We start from the raw sequence: 17,839 nt of genomic DNA, 5'->3' as shown, positions 1-17,839 counted from the left end.
ATTGAACTACTATATTATTTTACTATGTATCCCTTGAGGAACCACATATTTTTTGTTTTGTTTTGTTTGTAGTCTTGGCTGGCCTTGCACTCACAAATATCCTTCTGCCCTGCCTCCTGAGTGCTGGGATGAAAAGCCCAGCTAGGAGCCAAGTATTTTTCACAGTGTAAGTTTTAAAGTAATTTTATTGATTCATTTCTTCTCTACACTAAGCTCTTATTTCTTAAATTGGCTCATAGTTGATACCCCATTTGAAAAAAATTATAGTGTGAGAGAGAGAGAGAGACAGAGAGAGACAGAGAGAGGTACAGGTACTCTCAGAGGCCAGGAGAGGGCATTGGCTCTCCTGAAACTGGAGTAACAGGCTATTGTGAGCTTCTTAATATGTCCTGTAAAAGAAGCAGAAGGGCTCTTAATCACTAAGCCGCCTCCCCTCTCCCCTCCCACCTTGAGACACAATTTACGAAGTTCAGGATGGCTTTGCACTTACAGTCTCTTTCAAGATCTGGAATTACAGGCTTGTGCTATTATCATTCCTGGCACTCTTATGCTTTCAGAGCACTGTTTCTTTTCCTTTAAATTCATTTTTTATGCTTATAAAAAAATGGAACACTTCATGAATTAGCATGTCATCCTTGGGCAGGGACCATGCTAATTTATGCATGAATCCAATTTTACATATGTGTCATAGAAGCAAGGGCTTTCTTCCTCCCTTCCTCCCCCCCCCCCCTCTAAAGGTATTTGAAACCAGACATGGTCTGCACAGTGAGTTCCAAGCCAGCCAAGACAACATTGCAAGACTTTGTCACAAAAACGAACACACCAAAAAGGTAACAGAAATAGAGGTAATTTGTTAAGAAAGCAAAAGGAAAGGACTAGATGACTAGGAAAAAGCATATGCTCAAAAGCTCAAAATACATTTTTTTTTCCTCCAAAATATTGATGCTTTGTCTTCTAGGCCCTTCCACTTGGCTGTCGAAGCATCAGGTTTCATTTCTTTATAAGCAATCCGCAGGTTCTCCCTGAAAGTCTTTTAGGGACCTTTGTGTAGTAGTGGGGATCAAACCCAAAGCATATGAGGCATATGAGGCGAGGACGTCTTGTCACAGAGCTACATCCCCAGCCCAGTGATTTTTTTTTTTTTTCCCTACTTCTTTCCTTTGGGAGGGAGATGAACAACACTCAGGTATTCCTTGGACATAGCACATTGATGAGAAAAGGCTGTTGGCATTCCCACTCTATCATGTAAAAACAAAAATCCTACAAAATCTGAAATGTTGACAAGATGTCTAAATCTACTGGAAAACAGCTGTCTCAGGAGGTTTTAAAATTATTTATTTATTGTATATGCATATTAGCCTGGGTTCTCTAGAGGAAGAGAACTTATAGAATAAATATATATTTATTTAACAAATATATTATTTATTGACATTTTTGAACTTATTTATTGAATATATATTCATATATGAATCACATATCTACATATGACTACATCCATGGGATTTATTAGAATGACTTACAGGCTGTGGTCCAGCTAATCCAACAATGGCTGTCTACCAATGGAAGGTCTGGGAATCCAGTAGTTGTTCAGTCCATGAGGCCGAGTGTCTCAGCTGGTCTTCAGCATACGCCGGGATCCCCAAGAAGTAGGCTCTGATGGCAGTGAAGGAATGGACTCACTAGTGGGAGGAAAGCAAACGGGCAAAGAGAGCAAGCTTCCTTCTCCTATGTCCTTTATGCAGGCTGCCAGCTGAAGGTCCAGTCCAGATTAAAGGTTCATCTTTCCACCTCAAAAGATACAGAATAAGGGTGGACCGTCCCAGTTCAAACATCCAGATTATGGGTATTCCTACCTTAAATGATTTAAGTAAGAAAAAAAAAAAAATCGAAGCTGGAGAGATGACTCAGAGGTTAAGAGCACTGGCTGCTCTTCCAGAGGTCCTGAGTTCAATTCCCAGCAACTACATGGTGGCTCACAACCACCCATAATGTGATCTTATGCCCTCTTCTGGCATGCAGGCAGAACGCTGTGTACATAATAAATAAATAAATCTTTAAAAGAAAGAGACAGAGAGAGAGAGAGAAAGAAATAAAGAAATCCCTCATAGGTGTGCCCAGTCTTTTGGGGTTTAGTTAAACCCAGATGGAGTCAAGTTGACAACCAAGAATAGCCATTACAATTTGTGTGTGGGAATCTATGCCACTGAGCATGAAGGACAAAGGTCGATTTGCAGGTGTGGGTTCTCTTTTACAATATGGGCCCCTGAGATGGAACTCAGCTCACTAGATTTGACAGCGGGTGCTTTTACTTGCTGAACCATTTCGCTGACTGCAAAATGTTTTCGTGTGGGGATTTTGTTTGTTTTGTTTTTTCAAGACAGTTTTTCTGTGTAACCCTGGCTGTCCTGGACTCATTTTGCAGAGCAGGCTGGCCTCAGAGATCTGCCTGCCTCTGACTCCTGAGGGCTGGGATTAAAGGCTTGTGCCACCACCATCCTGCAAACAAAAGGTCTTTATTTCAGCTCACATGAAAAAAAAGTTCCAACTTCAACGACTTAACAAAATTTCTGGGCCATCTTTCAAGTCTTTGTTAATTGTTTGGGAACTGAACCTACAGAGCCTTTCCATGCTAAGCGACTGGGGTTGGAATCTAGGTCTTTGTGCAGCTAGTCTGGTTCCCTGCCAACGCACACCCGGCTCTCCCCAGAAATCTGAGGACACCGTCGGTTAGTTCTTATTTATTTACTCATTTACTTATTATTTAGTTTGGGTGCTGTATCTTCTTATAATATTTATCTAGTTGTGAAGGTAAAAGGACAACCCATGGGAGCTGGTTCTCACCTTCCCCACGTGAGTCCTAGGGATGGAACTCAGATCCCTCCTGCTGGGAGGCAAGCGCCTCTACCCGCTGGGCAATCTCACCGGACTCGTCCTACTTACCAGTGGCACGAAAGCGAAAGGCTTCGGCTCACCCGGACGGAACAGAAGCTACTTCTCACTAGGGGCGCAGCAAGCCAATAGAACGCCTCTCCGTGGGGGCGGGAACAACCGTCGCCCCGCCCCCTCCACCTGCGGCGCCCTGTGATTGGAAGGGGAGACGATTCCTATAGCAGCGCCGTTGGGGTGGGCGGGAGAAGAGGGCCGGCCCGAGGTGACGCCGCGGCTGCGGAGGTGCCGGGCTCCGCGGCACTCCGGGCGGTGGATGGCGGCGAGATGGAGCGCGAGGGGAGCGGCGGCGGCGGCGGCGGCGGGTCGGCCGGGCTCCTGCAGCAGATCCTCAGCCTGAAGCTCGTGCCGCGGGTGGGCAACGGGACCCTGTGCCCCAACTCCACTTCGCTCTGCTCCTTCCCAGGTACGCCCCGCCCCGCGCCTGCGCGCTGCGCACCTGTCGCCGGCCACCCGGGGCGAGGCCGAGGCAGTCCCGGAATCGCACCCGGGTGCCTCGGGGCGACGCCTGTCCCGGCCTAGAGATTGCCCCTAGAGTGCTCCCTCCGAGAGCCTGGCTGCCGACTCTGTCCCTCCTACACCCACCTGCCCTCCAGCTTGTGTGTGCAGGAATCACTTGCTCAGACCTGTTGCGGCTTCTCCCACCCACATCTTGAAGAACTTAGCCACAACTTCTGCATTGCTCTCACTTCCCATCCGAGCTTCGTCGCCTTCTGCCACACTTGAGAAAGCTGTGGGGAGTAGAATTGTCTCCCCTGGGATCACTAATAAAGGCCTTCAGGGGAGGTCATGATTATTTGCTTTGGAGTTTCGAAGGCAAGACGACGGAGGGGGGATTAGGGCGCTCCAGCAAAGAGAAATTGGGCCAGAGACATCGTGAAGGGATTGCTGACTGCAGCCATAAGCCAGGCACCTGTCATCCTCATGTACTGGGCAGCGACTGCCAGGCGCCTCTCAGTGGACACCTGGGACCTGCCTGTGTTATCTGACAAGGTGATGTTTTTGTTTTTGTATTTTTTTTTGGGGGGGGGTGTCAGATGAAGATGTTAGCTTGTGATCCTGCCCACAAACAGAGGTCCAGAAGTTCAGATTGGTTTCAGAGGTGTTAGTGTCACACCTGACAGTGATTACAAATAAATAAACAAAACACACACCCACCACTCTGGAGACCTTCTCCAAAAAATGAAGGGTTCGTATTCTTCAAGGATTAAAATCAGTCTGTCTGGTTTTGTTCTTTTTTTTTTTTTTAATTTCTTTCCAACTATTCGAGAAAATTTCAAACCTGAGGGATTGAAACACAGTATATGGTAAAAGTCACACACTACTTAAAAACGGGCTCATTGGGCAGTTGTAAGAACATCATAGATACGGTTAGGCAAAGCCTAGATGGCAGGCTACTTTAGATTATGGGGCCACAGTTGTGTATTTGGCTGGTGACGGTAGAAATCTCATTATGCAAAGCGTGACTATTTTGGTTCTTACTCTCTGTGTGCTTATGCATACACATCACATTTTTAACTCCTGTCACTTCATGATTCTTCAGCTCAAAATTTCTGAAGCAGAGGTGTGTCCTGTCACAGCCCCCAAATCATACCGCTTTTAAAATTCTTAATACTCATAAAGTGGTGTTATTTAAACAGGTCTAATTTAAATTTCTCTCCAATTAACCAAATAGCTTTCTTCTTAAAAAAAAAAAAAAAAAAAAAAGATTATTTTAAAAATGTGCATGTGTTTGGGTATGTGCAGGTGGCCACTGAGGCCAGAGGGAGGTGGCTGGGAATCAAACTTGGGTCCTCTGGAAGAGCAGCCATCACTCTTTCCCTCTGAGCCACTTTCCCTCTGAGCCATTTCTCCTTTGTTGTTTTTCATTTTGTTTTTGTTTTCATTTGGTGAGAGAAAGAGTCATTTTACTAAGACAGAGAAAAAAAAAAAAACAGCAGATGGCCTGGTTTGCTGAGAGCTGGTCAGAAGCCTTACTTAAGTTCAAGAGCTCATCGAGAGTCCCGAACTGCCGGGTGTGGCGCTGCACAACTTTAATCCCAGGACTCTGGAGTCAGAAGCAATCAGATATCTGTGAATTGGAAGTCAGCCTGGGCTACATAGTGTGCTCCAGGCCATCCAGAGCCACATAATAGTAGAATCACGCATTACATTGATCATCCTGACTTCTTAATCTCAGTTACCCTAGAGCAACTCTTCTGTGCTTACTTCAGTTTTTATGTGTTTGTTTCCTTTTGGTACTAACCTGGAACCCAAACCCTGTCTTGAAAAGCCAAAATAAATAAATAAATAATGGCAAGAACTGTCTTAAAGTCAGCGGACGTCTGTTTTGTATATCTGTTGTATATATCTACATGCCAGTGAACTTGTAAAAACGCCTCAGCTGGGAACTGAACTTGTTTGTCCTCTGGAAAAGCAGCAACTGCTCTTCACTGCTGAGCCAGTCTCCAGACTCTTCTGAAAATGCTAAACTGCATGTTGTATTTGAGTTTTACTTCTATGTACTTCTGTGGAGAGCATTGTTTACTAGGACTCATTCCTTGGTCAGGAATCCATCCGGACCAGTGTGGGTTCCAGGCTGGAGGTATAAACATGGATGAGATCACAGTGTGCTAATCACAAGGGCTAATGCATTTAGCCCTTGACCCCACGTTGACCAGAGTTCAGTAGTAAACCTGTCCCTTCCCTGCAGTGTCCCATCTTAATCTGGAATTCTGGTATAATGAGTCCTTGAAGTTGGACCCTAGTTTGAGATACTAAAGTCCTCTTCGTAGGAATCTTATTCAGGGTCCTGAGCCTGGGTTCCTTTCTATTTTGGTCACACAAAAAAGTTACTTGTAGTTTATGCCAACTCATGGCAGATCATTGTCCTAAAATATTCTGTGGTTTCTCTGTACTAAAAAGCTTTGAATTGATTTTTTTTTTTTTTTAAACCTGCTTTTGCAACTTAGCCCTTTAGGATTCTGCCAAATTCTCCTAACTTGCTCAGATTTCTTTTGTTGTCGCTTTGTGTTTGTTTGTTTGTTTGTTTGTTTGTGACAAGGTGTCATTATCTAGCTGAGGTTGCCAGAGAACCTGAGTCTTCCTGGTGCTGCGATTATAGGCCTGTACCACCATGACTGGCTTTTAGTTGTTATCTGTAACAATCAGGAATGACATTCATTCTCTGAAGCTAGGATTTCACTAAATGCCAACTTAAGCAAACCCAATAACATTTTGGTTGTGCTGTTGCTGAAGTCAAGAGTGGATCCAACTTGGACAAGTCAGTTATTCACTGAACGAATATTTTCTGATTATGGTGTACCCTTTTAAAGAAGATTTATTCTTACTTGTGTGTATGGATGCCCATAGGGAAGAGAAGAGGGCACTGGATCTCTGGGAGCGGGAGTGGTTGCTCAGTATGGGTTTTGGAATGTGAACTCTGGTTCTCTGCAAGAGTAGCAGTGGCTCCTAACTGCTGAGTCATATCTCCAGTCCTCCTGTTGTTTTGGGGTCTCTGTGAGAAGATCCTTGACGAAGAAAACAAAAGCTCCTCCCATATGGACCATTCATGCCAGTGCAGAGACTCAGTATCTGGTAGTGACTGTGAGACCAGATAGGGGGCAGAGTAGGTGGCTGGAGCGAGTCAAGGGAACAGCGCCTGGTACGGTGGCACATGCCTGTAAGCACAGCACTTGGATGGCTGGGGTGGGATGGTTGTGAATTTGAGGCTAACCATCCTGAGCTACATGCATCCTGAATCCAAGGCCAGTCTTGGCTGTTGTGGTGGTTTGAATAAGAATATTTCCCACCTGCCATCCACCAGGGACTCATTGATTTGAATGCTTAGTCCCTGGTTGGTGGAACTGTTTTGGGAAGGATAAGGAGGTATAGCCTTATTGGAAGAGCTGTGTCACTGGGTTGGGCCTGTGGATCAGGTACGTATAAGCTCTTGGCTTGTCAAGATGATGAGGCCTAATGATAATGGCCTCGTGCTCTGAAATTGATAAGTTCCCAATTAAATGCTTTCTCTTTTAACAGTTGCTTTGGTCATGATGTCTCCTCACAGCAATAGAACAGTGACTAAGACAGGTAGTATCAGGACAAAGGTGCCAGGCCACCGTTGGGAGCCCTGAGAGCTAGTCACTGGTAGAGGGGAGGGGAGGATACTCATGGATCTCCTGGCAGATGGGAGACAGTTGGCAAGCAAGGAATGGACAGTTGAGTGATACAGACTGATGGGCATCCCAGCAGCCTGGTTCCAGCAGGGAGTCACAGTACTGGGCAAGACTCTGGTCCCCACAAGGACAGATGTGGTTGGTCAGTGTACAACCCCAGCTTTACAGAGGTTCACCCAGGAACAAGAGTTCCTGTTTGACTTGGAGCATAAGGACAGAGTAGAGCCAGCTGATAAGATGGCTGTCTCCTTTTCTGACACTTCCTCCACTGCTGTTCTTTTAGGCTGGAGTTGACCTTGGAGCCAAAGTGACTTAGTAATGAGGGTTGAAGGCAGAGAGCTGGCCATCAGCAAAGTCCTTTTGTTGATTCAGTATCATCTGGAGGGGGCAGCTCTTCATGAGACTTCATGTATGTGTATGTATCTTGCTCAAGATTGAACCCAGGACCAGAGTTTGGACCTATAATACCAACATAAAAGCTCACCATGTGTGAACATGCTGACCAACTTGTAAGCCTGGCATCTGGGACGTGAAGAAGGGATCTTCAGAACAAGCTGGCTAGCTAGACTAGCTGAATTGCTTTGCTTTGCATCCAAGTGAGAGACTTTGCCTCCAACTATAAGGAAGAGAGCAATGGCACACACACGCACACCCAGGAAAAATTGAAAAGAAGGTCCTCCCTCACAGAGGTGGATTATCAGCCTTGGACTTCGAAGTTTACAGAACCTCGAACCAAAAAGATTGGTACAGCAGCAGAAAACCGCCAATGCAGCTCCCAAGGAAAACATAGCTAATAATTCACTTGGTTTGAAGCAGTGAACAAGGACATGCTGGAAGACAGAGAAACATTTTCGACAGTGTGTTGAGCCAGGGAAATGAAAAGGACTCCCTATCGATCAATAAATAGCTATTAAACAGTTGGTAATTTAAGATACAGTAAAGTAAAAAGAAATCACTTAGGTTTTTTTTTTTTTTAAGTGTTTTATAGATCTAAGTTTGCTGTAGCTTTCAAAGTCTTGTAATCATCCTGTCAGAGTATTTTTATAAACTAACTTAATGTAATGAAGTCTTTTTTCCCCCTCAAAATGCTTTAAGTAGTACTACATGTGAGCACCGAAGTAGGTAACTGCATATTGGGGTGTAGATGAGATTGGGGCGAGGGAGGGAGCTCAGAACGGTGTGGACACTATGCTGGGACCCTGCTAGCCCTCCTTGGGTAGCTGCTGTGCTCCAGGGGAAGTAGCATGAGTGAGTGTGTGTATGGGGGGGTGTCTTAACAGCTGGTTGTTGCCTCTGTTCTGGAGGCGGCAGGTCAGATCTGGGTGCTAACCAGCAGTCCTGTTGAGGTGAGGACTTCCTTCCTGCCTTGTTACTGTGTCTACAGTCCTGTTAATTAGTTTAAATAAGTCTTTATGTATAAAAACAGCTGATAGCCTGTGAACGGTAGTTTGTGAACCTCATAAACGCCATCTGTAAACCCTGGCATGGTGGCAAATGCCCATAATCTCAACCCAAGGGAGGCAGAGGATCAGAGTTCAAGGCCAGCCTCTGATACAGATTGTGTATGAGGCTATTCTGGGCCATGTGATGAGACTCTGACTCACAAAAACAAAGACAAGGGGCTGGAGAGGTGGCTCGGAGGTGAAGAGTGCTTGTTGCCCTTGCGGAGGACCCAGGTTCAGTTCCCAGCACCCAACTGGTGACTCACAACCATCTGTAGCCCCAGTTCTAGGGGATCCAATGCCCTCTTCTGACCTCCATGGGCAGCATGTACATGGTATATATACATACATAAAGGTAAAACACAGACAATAAAATGGATCTTAATCAAAGAGGTTTCTCTGCCCAACTTTAAAAACAAAACAAAACAAAAAACCCGCAACAGCAAAGCGCACTAGACAACAACTAAGTTCTGGTGAGCATGAGATCAGTGGATTCAGCGGCTGGGACTGGCCTCTTTGGCACTGGCCCCCTGGGAAAGTCAGTGACTCCAGCCTTGCCTTTCTCTTCCCTCCCCCAGAGATGTGGTATGGCGTGTTCCTGTGGGCACTGGTGTCTTCTGTCTTCTTCCATGTCCCGGCTGGATTACTGGCCCTCTTCACCCTCAGACATCACAAATATGGTAGGTTCATGTCTGTAGGCATCCTGCTGATGGGCATCGTGGGACCAATTACTGCTGGAATCTTGACAAGTATGTTAGACATTAAAATATTGGTCGAAAGCTTATAATGCGCTCAGTCACCTCACCTTAGGACTCGTTTTGGAAATATGGGGCGGAAGCTGGGAATTTAGCTCAGTGGCAGAATGCTTGCCTAGCAAGCACAGAGGCCTGGGTTTGGTTTCTAGCACTGGGGGGTAGGGGGTGGGGAGGAGGGGTTTGGTTGCGTGGTGTGTGCGTATGTGTATTCACACACATACGCACACACAAAGAATTTTAAAGACTTAAGTGTGGATTTTATTTTTCAATGTATTCCTTTTGGGTTTTGTTTTGTGTTTGTTTGTTTGTTTGTTTGTTTGTTTTAGCTCTCAGGCCCCTCATCTGGCTAATCTCTTCGCCTTCTCAAGTCAGCTTTGACGTTTTTTTGAGACGGGGCACTGGCAAAATACAAGCATTTGTCCTTAGAAGCTTCAGCACCTTTCTGATCCAGTTTCCTTTGACCTGAGTAGAATGGCTCACTAATCGCTCCCACTCTTTTAGGTGTGGTTTCTTGAGAGATAGAGAACAAGTCTCATGATAAGAGTTCTTGTGTAGAAAGCTAACTGAGGGCAGGGATGCAGAGCTCTGTGGCGGAGCTGGCCTTGTGTGTCTGGGGCCCTGGCTGTGACCCTAGCACCACACACAAAGAATGTTAAGTGCCTGCTCTGTGTTTTTCAGTCCTTCGTGCTCCCCCACCCCAGACTTCCTGACCTGAGATTGGAGTAACATGGAAATTGCAAACTATTTTTAAACCTGCTTCTTGTTTTGTCTGTGTTTTGTTTCATGTCACTGACGCAATTAGAGGGATGAAAATGAATTATTTTTATGTTCATTTGGTGTTTGGCCTGCTTACATGTCTGTATTTGGGTGCCAGATTCTCTGGAACTGGAGTTGAGACAGTTTGAACTGCCATGTGGGTGCTGGGAATTGAACCTAGGTCCTCTGGAAGAGCATCCAGTACTCTTTAACTGCTGAGCCATGTCTCCAGCCTCAGCTATTTTTAAATAAATATGTATAATCATAAGTATATTTATAAAACATAGGAATGTGACATTCCTAATTTGTCACCTTATTTTATTTTCACTGTAAATTTAAACCGTGAGCTTTGAGCAGAAATGCCCTTTGATCTCTTTGACTTTGCTTCCTTCTTTCCTTCCTTCTTCCCTTCCTCCCTTCCTCCCTTCCTTTCTTTCTGTCTCTTTCTTCCTTCCTTTCTTTTTGTGAGACACTGCAGCCTTGTTTCTCTGTGTTCGCACTGTGTCACTTAATGCTGCAGTACCCACACTGCACTTCTGGCCCCTGAAGCTGATCTCCTTTTATTGGTAAAGCAGGGATGAAAGTACCCACCCCACATCCTTGAACGCTGACTAGATGAAATGTCTACTTACCGACTACCTGACATGGTCATTGGCACATAGCAACTGAATACGTGCTCATTTCTGTTTTAAGGCTTTAGGGTAGTTTTTTTCTTTTTCCTTTTCCTATTCTTTGTCGGATTTTCCTTTCTTTCCTTATCATCCATGTCTCAGGAGACTTGTGCTCTGAGACATTAGTGACGTTGATTGCACTGGAGGCAAAGTCAAACGTCTGACACGGCTTGCTTGTTAAAACACATTCATAATATCTCATGTCCCAATTTGAGAATATGAGGTTATCCTTTCTTTTTGGGGTGCTGAGAATGGAACCCATGGCCTTGTGCATACCAAGCGTGTGCTTTATCATGGAACCACACTCCAAGCCTACCTGTAGATATTTGATTGGGTTGACTATGTTTTATGAGTTTCTGTGACTCTCAGATGTATAGCCGGGTCAACAAGGTGTTTGTGTAGAATATTAGATGGGGGGGGGTTGTCTGGGTTGACACAGGTGTTTCTGTGTTGTGCTGGCATCCTCTGGGAGGTTGCAGTGACTATAGTGAGGGAAGCTGTCACCTGGGAAACAGATGGGACCGAGTTTTCTGCCCAGTGCCCTTTGAATAGCGTTATGGCTCAGAACTCTGTGTTGATCTCTCCCTCCTTTCTTTCTTCTTTGAATGGAATCTCGGTATAATAGCAAGTGGAGCTGGGATTCCCTGTGGCCTGGAAACATTTCTTGATCTGTCTCAGTAGATTGTCATTCATTGCCAAGAATGTATTTGGTGACTATTCAGTGATAGGCATGGAGGAGTTAATTGGCAAGGGAGTGAGGAGAGATATTGGACCAAGGGGAATTGATGTTTTGTCTTGTCATCATGACTGTCACTTCAGATCACTCAGGAACTATGAGATGCTCTAAGAGACTACCAATCTCAGTGCTGACTTGGAAACCATATACAGAAAGTTAGCCTGGTCACAGGAAGCACAGAACTCTTCTTTCATAATTAAATGTAGAAAATCTATCTCCCAATAGGGAAATTTTTAGATGTTATATTTTTGTGATGTCATTAAGCTCAGGTTTTGTTGTATTAATTAATTTTTTTTCTCTTTTAACACGCTTGCATTTGAACCAGGTGCAGCCATTGCTGGAGTCTACCGAGCAGCTGGGAAGGAGATGATCCCCTTTGAAGCCCTCACACTGGGCACCGGGCAGACGTTTTGTGTAGTGGTGGTCTCTTTTTTACGGGTTTTAGCTACTCTATAGCATATGAGTGACATCACTGTGATGTCACCCCTGCGTTTTATAGACTCGTCAAAAGGAATAGACAGTGTCATGGTTTCTTCATTCTTCAAATGGAAGCAGCTTGGAGGCACGAGAAGGTGAGGAACACCACAACCCATTCTTCCATGTGACGCTCCAGCAGGCGAAGACCCTTGTGGACCCCTGTGCTCAGCCGAAACAAGCTCTTTGGCTTTCTTCTCTTGTGGCAGTTTAAGAAGTTTTACTCACATCTTCCACCTATGCCAACAATGCCTCGAAGTTTGCATCCTCCGAGCGAGAATTTGCATCATCATTTGCAACCGTGCAACATTGCCATTTCACAGAAACAGTGGTGAATGCTGCTTGATTTCAAGGGAGCAGGCTGCACTGTACTAAAAGCTTTCGTGGTGACAATAAAGGCAAGTTGGTTTGGGCTGAGTGTCACTCTGAGGACAAGCTGGTGGAATATACAGGAAGAACTGAAGTATAATTCAAAGAACAGCTTTGGTTCCACTGTAAAAAGTAGGTGACCACTGAGAATGAGACATTTTATGGGTAACTGTCTTGACCTCTGATTATTTGATATATTTTAAGAGATGTGAATTTATCATTTGACCAAAGTAAGCTAGCTAATGGAGGGTTTTTTGGTGGTTTTGTTTTGTTTTTTTAAGACATGAGGTTTTGCTTTGTTGCCCAGGCTGGCCCAAACTCCTGGGCTTAAGCAATCCCCCTGCCTCAGCCTCCTGAGTAGCTGGGATTATAGGCACCACTGTCACGCCTAATCAAGGCTCTTTTTCCAAAGAATCTCCATGAACCCTTGCTCATCACTTTTAACGCCATCTATTCTGTTTACCTTCTCTGGAAACACAGACTTTCTTACGAGGCTGGAGCTGAACTTCAAAACCAGATAGGTTAGGACACTCTTTGGACATTCAGTCACAGATAAGACACTTGCAGGATTCTGTGACAAGTTTTCGTCGTAGTTTTAGTTTCTTTGACAGCTCCGCACTTGTCGAGTGTTCCCGTGAGGAGTTAGTGGTGGTTTCCCTCTCACTGTGTTAACTTAGCCGCGATCCTCCGCCCACCCCTGCAGTATTTGACCATCCACTTCCAGAAAGTGCCTAAAACTTCCTCTCCAGATATAGCCCCTCTGTCCTTTGTATTTTTGTTGAAGAGAATTTATATCCCTAAAGTGAAATCGTAGTGTCTAACTTAATTTTAGCTATTTTAATTTTTAACTCTACTGCCTAATTTTGTTCTTCCCAAAAAAAGCCTGCAGACTGTGGACTGTGACCTTCAGAAGGGAAAGGGGTGCAAATATTGAGCACTTTTCATCATTTCAACGGTTTTGTACAAAATGCAATGTTCTTGTTAACCTGTTTTCAAAGTGGCTTCAGATAATTAACTTTGACATTTTTAAAGGAGAGTTATCATTGTGAGATTAGGGCTCACAACCTATCAGGACATAAATTTATCTTAAAGCAATATGCCCTCAGCTTCTGGTTAAAAAATAACCAGGAGGGGCCCAGCAAATGGTTCAGCAAGTAAGGCAAGTCTCAGGGCCCACATGGTGGAAGGAAAGAACCAACTCCTGCGGGTTGTCTCTGGCCTCCACCTGCTGCTCACATGCCCATGTAAATAAATAATTGTCATTTTAAAAGTTTTAAATAGCCAAGAGGACCTCTGTGGGAGCACGTGCAGCCATGCGCACATACCCCCTGTCACCCACATGCACAAGGTTTTACATTTTGATAAAATAGCCAAGAGGATCAATTTTCCCAGTAAATTGCAGGGATGGTCACAAAAATAATGGATTCTTTCTTTTTTGACACCCCCCCACACACACACACACACACTTGTCAAAACTGTAGTGACTGATAAGATTTGGTGGGCAGTCAGAGTGCAGATACTTGGCCCTTCCTATTCCCCAGCAAAAAGAGCAGGTCTTTCTTCCAACGAGCGATTTTGGAAATCAGCCCTTCATTTGGAGAAACTTGAATATTGTACCCTGCATTCTGGAAAATGATAGTGTTGTCAATGGAAGGGTGCCTCTTACAAGAGCGCTTACTAAACATTCTTTGGGATATAATTTTCCACATAAGCACAGAAGTGAAGAGGTGGTTGGCTGTGCCCCCTAAATAATGACTTTATTGGACCCTGATTCCTGCATTTATATTTCCACTTCTCACCCCCTCTTTTTAAATTCTGAGATAGGTAGGCAACCTCCAACCAAAAAACTGATTTCTTAGTGGAATTTTGGGGTAACAATTAAGTTTGTGTGCAAAAGTGAAACAACAATTATATAAGCAAGCTGTATCTCTGGACTGCATCCTTTGTATCAAGATACTATGTAGAAAATGCTGGGACTAGTGAGAAGTCCTTCATGAAAATAATGGCGTCCATCCTGTGTCCTCTGGGTTTTTAAGCTGTATGTTGGCTTTTGATTCCAATGTCCTTTCTGACTTCCCTGGTTTTTGTTAAGTTCTTGTGACACTGCAGGAAATGCCAACTTCCCTAAGGAACTGTTTCCCAGAATGTGAAGCCTCCGTGCCATTAATGGTCCACATGCAGAAGGTTTTGTGAACTTGTATTTCTTTCTGGTGTACTGCGTAAGGCTGGTTAGGACCAAAATCAGCTTAACTTTATATGTTAGGTAATTGCATTTAACTGCTATAGTCAAAATGATCAAATCTTTGTACATTAGAAATTTATTTAAATATTATTTTTCTACTGATATTTCTAATGCTAGTATAAATGTTCATTATCAATAAAGAATCACTTTAAATTTTTTTAGTTGGGATAGCATTTTTTGTTTGTTTGTTTTTAGCTTTTATTTGAGGCAATGTCTTACGCATCCTTGGCTAGCCTTCAGCCTTCACGAAGCCCAGGCTGACCTTGAACTTGTGGCAGTCTTCCTGTCTCTGCCTCCCAGGTGCTGGGATTACAAGCACAGCACCTCACTCAGCTCTGGAGTTGCTCGCCTTCCTTCCTTCCTTCCTTCCTTCCTTCCTTCCTTCCTTCCTTCCTTCCTTCTTTCTTTCTTTCTTTCTCTTTTTCTTTTTTCTCTAAAAATTTATTTTTGGACAGGGCCTCACTATGCAGCCATGGATGGCCTGAAACTTCTTTAAGGCTATGCTGGAACTCAGATGTGCTGGCTCCAGCTTCCCAGGTGCCAGGATTAAAGCATGGGCTACCATGCCTGGACTGTCCTCCCAACCATGCTCATTTATTTATTGGTGGGAGCAAGCGCATGTGCTTGTCATGGCATATAAGTAGAGGTCAGAGGACAGCTTTCAGGAATCAGTTCTCTCCTTCATCCACGTGGGTCTGTGAGATCAAACTTCAGTCAGGCTTGGTAACAGACATTTTTAACCACTAAGCCATCTTGCCAGCCCCTGTAGTTACATTTCTATTGTAATCTTTTATAATAAACCTATATGTTTAATTGTATTTCCCTTATGTTCATCTTTATAATGATTTTTAATAAAATTCTTTTTCAGATATGTGGTTAAACTCTACTTAAAGTGAACTTCACTCATTAACTATTTATGGGGCCATATGTTCATATCAGGAAGCTTTGTATGGGGCCTCGGAAGATGCCTCAGTGGATAAAGCATTTGTTGTGCAAGCGTGAGGACTGGAGTTCAGATCCCCTGCACCCACAGAAAAAGCTAAGCAGGCATGGAGACCTGCCTGTAATTCCAGCACGTTAGAGGCAGAGCCTGGGTCCCTGACAGCTCACCAAGAGACCCGTCTCATGAGAAAGACATGAATGTATGCCTACACACATTTAAACACATACGTACACCATTCATGAAGAAAGCTTTTGTATGATCCTATACTAGGGTGGCTGTGTAGTGTGCAAACAATTACTTCAGTTGTCTACTGGAAGAGAAACCCCACAGATTTTCATGATTTAATGTCCTCAGTGACTAATACGACTCTCCTTTGTTTAAGGAAATCGGGTCACTCAGTTTGGGGTAGTTCACCATTCATTCTGTCTTGTAATTGTTTATTTGGTTTGGGTTTTTGAAACAGGGTCTCACTGTTTTTCTCTGGCTGTCCTGGAACTCACTGTGTAGACCAGGCTGAGATCTGACAGCCTCTTTCTCCTGAGTGCTGGGATTCAAGGTGTGCGCCAGCACACTGGGCCGTAATTCTTTTTAAGCATATAGTGCGAACACAAGCGTTGGCTGTACATCTTGGTCCTTTCTTACATATATGTGCACTTAGGTGACGTTTTCGCTATCCTGGAAGGATACAGAGCATCAAGCATGGACCACCAGGGTTCAGCCGGAGTCCTCATGCTTGTTTGGACCTGTGACATGATGAAAGGAGCTTTCCGTTTCCATGAAAGTGACAGTCCACACTTGAAAGTGGAGACTGGCAGATGAAGACCTAAAGGTGCTGAATTCAGCGGGATGATCCCTTAAATTATTGCCAAGACAACGGGGAAACCAACACCTTACAAAGAGTTGGAGGCCCGGTACTAACTGCATTGCCGAGTGAAGGGACCCTCGTCACCTGGGTCTAGCCTTGTTTTGTCCTGCAGGATGATGACCCAGTGTTGCCGATTTAATCAGCCTTTTGTTTGTTTTTGTTTTAGGAGAAACTGGGACTCTAGGCTGTTTGAAATCTATCCATTTTTAAATACTGATAATTTTTCTTTTAAAAAAATATTTATTATATACACAGTATTCTGCCTGCATGTATGCCTGCATGCCAGAAGAGGGCACCAGATCTCATTATAGATGGTTATGAGCCACCATGTGAATGCTGGGAATTGAACTCAGGTCCTCTGGAAGAGCAACCGCTGCTCTTAACTTCTGAGCCATCTCTCCACCCCCTGATAATTTTTCTTTTCTTTCTTTTTTAATCTTTTTTATTTTTGGTGTTGGAGATAAACCCAGTGCCTTGGACTCATCCTCCTGCCCATGAGCTACACTTGGATGTAAAGTTCTCCTAGATGGACCAGTGCGTATTTGAGAGCATTAGAGGACATGCCAGTCACCATTTACAAAGCATCCGAAAGCGAGTGAGCTGGAGCATGCGGACCCGAGTTCAGGTCTCCAGCACCCACAGAAATGCTGGGCAGGTGTGGAGGCCACCCCCTTGGTAACCCTAGTGCTCAAGGAGTGGAGACTGGGTTTCCGGGTAAGGTGGTTAGCTCTGGGTTCAGGTGTCTAAAATAAGGCAGAACGAGACTGAGGAAGATAGTAGTACCAAACTTTAGTCTCCACATGTGCGCACACGAACATAATGCACACCCACGTGCTTGTATGTATACAGGTGAACACGTCTATACGTGTAGCTCTCCCCAGATAAATAGCCAGGCATGGTGACTATGGCCAGCAATTTCAGCACTAGGATCCTGAGGCAGGAGTATTGTCCCAAGTTTGGGCCAGTCTAGGCAACAGAGGCCCTTTCTCATAAATAAATGAATCAATGAATCAATGAATCAATGGAAAAAGAGACTGTCATAACTACTTGATACTACACACCAGTTTTCATACTAGCTGGGAAACTTAGTTGGGATCTGACTTTTGTGCAGTGTTAGGAGAACTGGGGGAGGATCGTTAGTGAGTATAGATCTCTGGAGACTCCCCTCCTCGATGGGCTTACACCCGACCCTCTTGGTCATGGTGAGTGTTCACAATAGCCAAGGAAAATAAGGCCAAGAGTAGTGAGATTCGAAAGACTCGGTCTAAATTCTGCTGTTAATTCTATAAATTTCGGATAAGAGAAGTCTACTTTAGGGCCAGCGAAATGTCTCAGTGGGCAAGGACACTTGCCACCAAGCCTGAGGACCTGAGTTCAATCCCTAGGACCTGCAAGGTGGAAGGAGAGCCCAGAGCCCTGCAGACTGTCCTCTGATTTATGCACATTCATGATGCAAGCAGATGCAAGGGGACACATACCCCAA

The 17,839-nt window shown here is 44.5% G+C and overlaps 1 protein-coding gene and 1 non-coding gene across 4 annotated transcripts; one reads left to right on the top strand and one right to left on the bottom strand.

The window, feature by feature from the left end:
• Positions 1–598: 598 nt before the first annotated feature.
• LOC129687281 (U6 spliceosomal RNA) lies at positions 599–701 on the bottom strand. Its single transcript, XR_008721760.1, has one exon. It is a non-coding gene; the product is annotated as a U6 spliceosomal RNA (small nuclear RNA).
• Positions 702–3,147: 2,446 nt separating this feature from the next.
• Positions 3,148–15,366, top strand: Tmem170a (transmembrane protein 170A). Of its 3 annotated transcripts, none has more exons than XM_055621202.1 (3): positions 3,148–3,352; positions 9,124–9,225; positions 11,789–15,366. In XM_055621202.1, the coding sequence occupies exons 1-3, from the start codon at positions 3,214–3,216 to the stop codon at positions 11,917–11,919; spliced, it is 372 nt and encodes a 123-aa protein (XP_055477177.1). In that variant the 5' UTR covers positions 3,148–3,213; the 3' UTR covers positions 11,920–15,366. The 3 variants fall into 3 exon arrangements, with proteins under 3 accessions (XP_055477177.1, XP_055477176.1, XP_055477178.1); XM_055621201.1 differs by having other exon boundaries at positions 9,124–9,294; XM_055621203.1 differs by lacking the exon at positions 3,148–3,352 and adding an exon at positions 3,380–3,939 and having other exon boundaries at positions 9,124–9,294.
• The last annotated feature ends 2,473 nt before the right edge of the window (positions 15,367–17,839 follow it).

Source organism: Psammomys obesus, unplaced genomic scaffold (assembly GCF_907164565.1).
Source record: "Psammomys obesus unplaced genomic scaffold, mPsaObe1.curated_primary_1811, whole genome shotgun sequence".
Taxonomy (NCBI): domain Eukaryota; kingdom Metazoa; phylum Chordata; class Mammalia; order Rodentia; family Muridae; genus Psammomys; species Psammomys obesus.
This window is presented reverse-complemented; position numbering and strand designations above follow the sequence as displayed.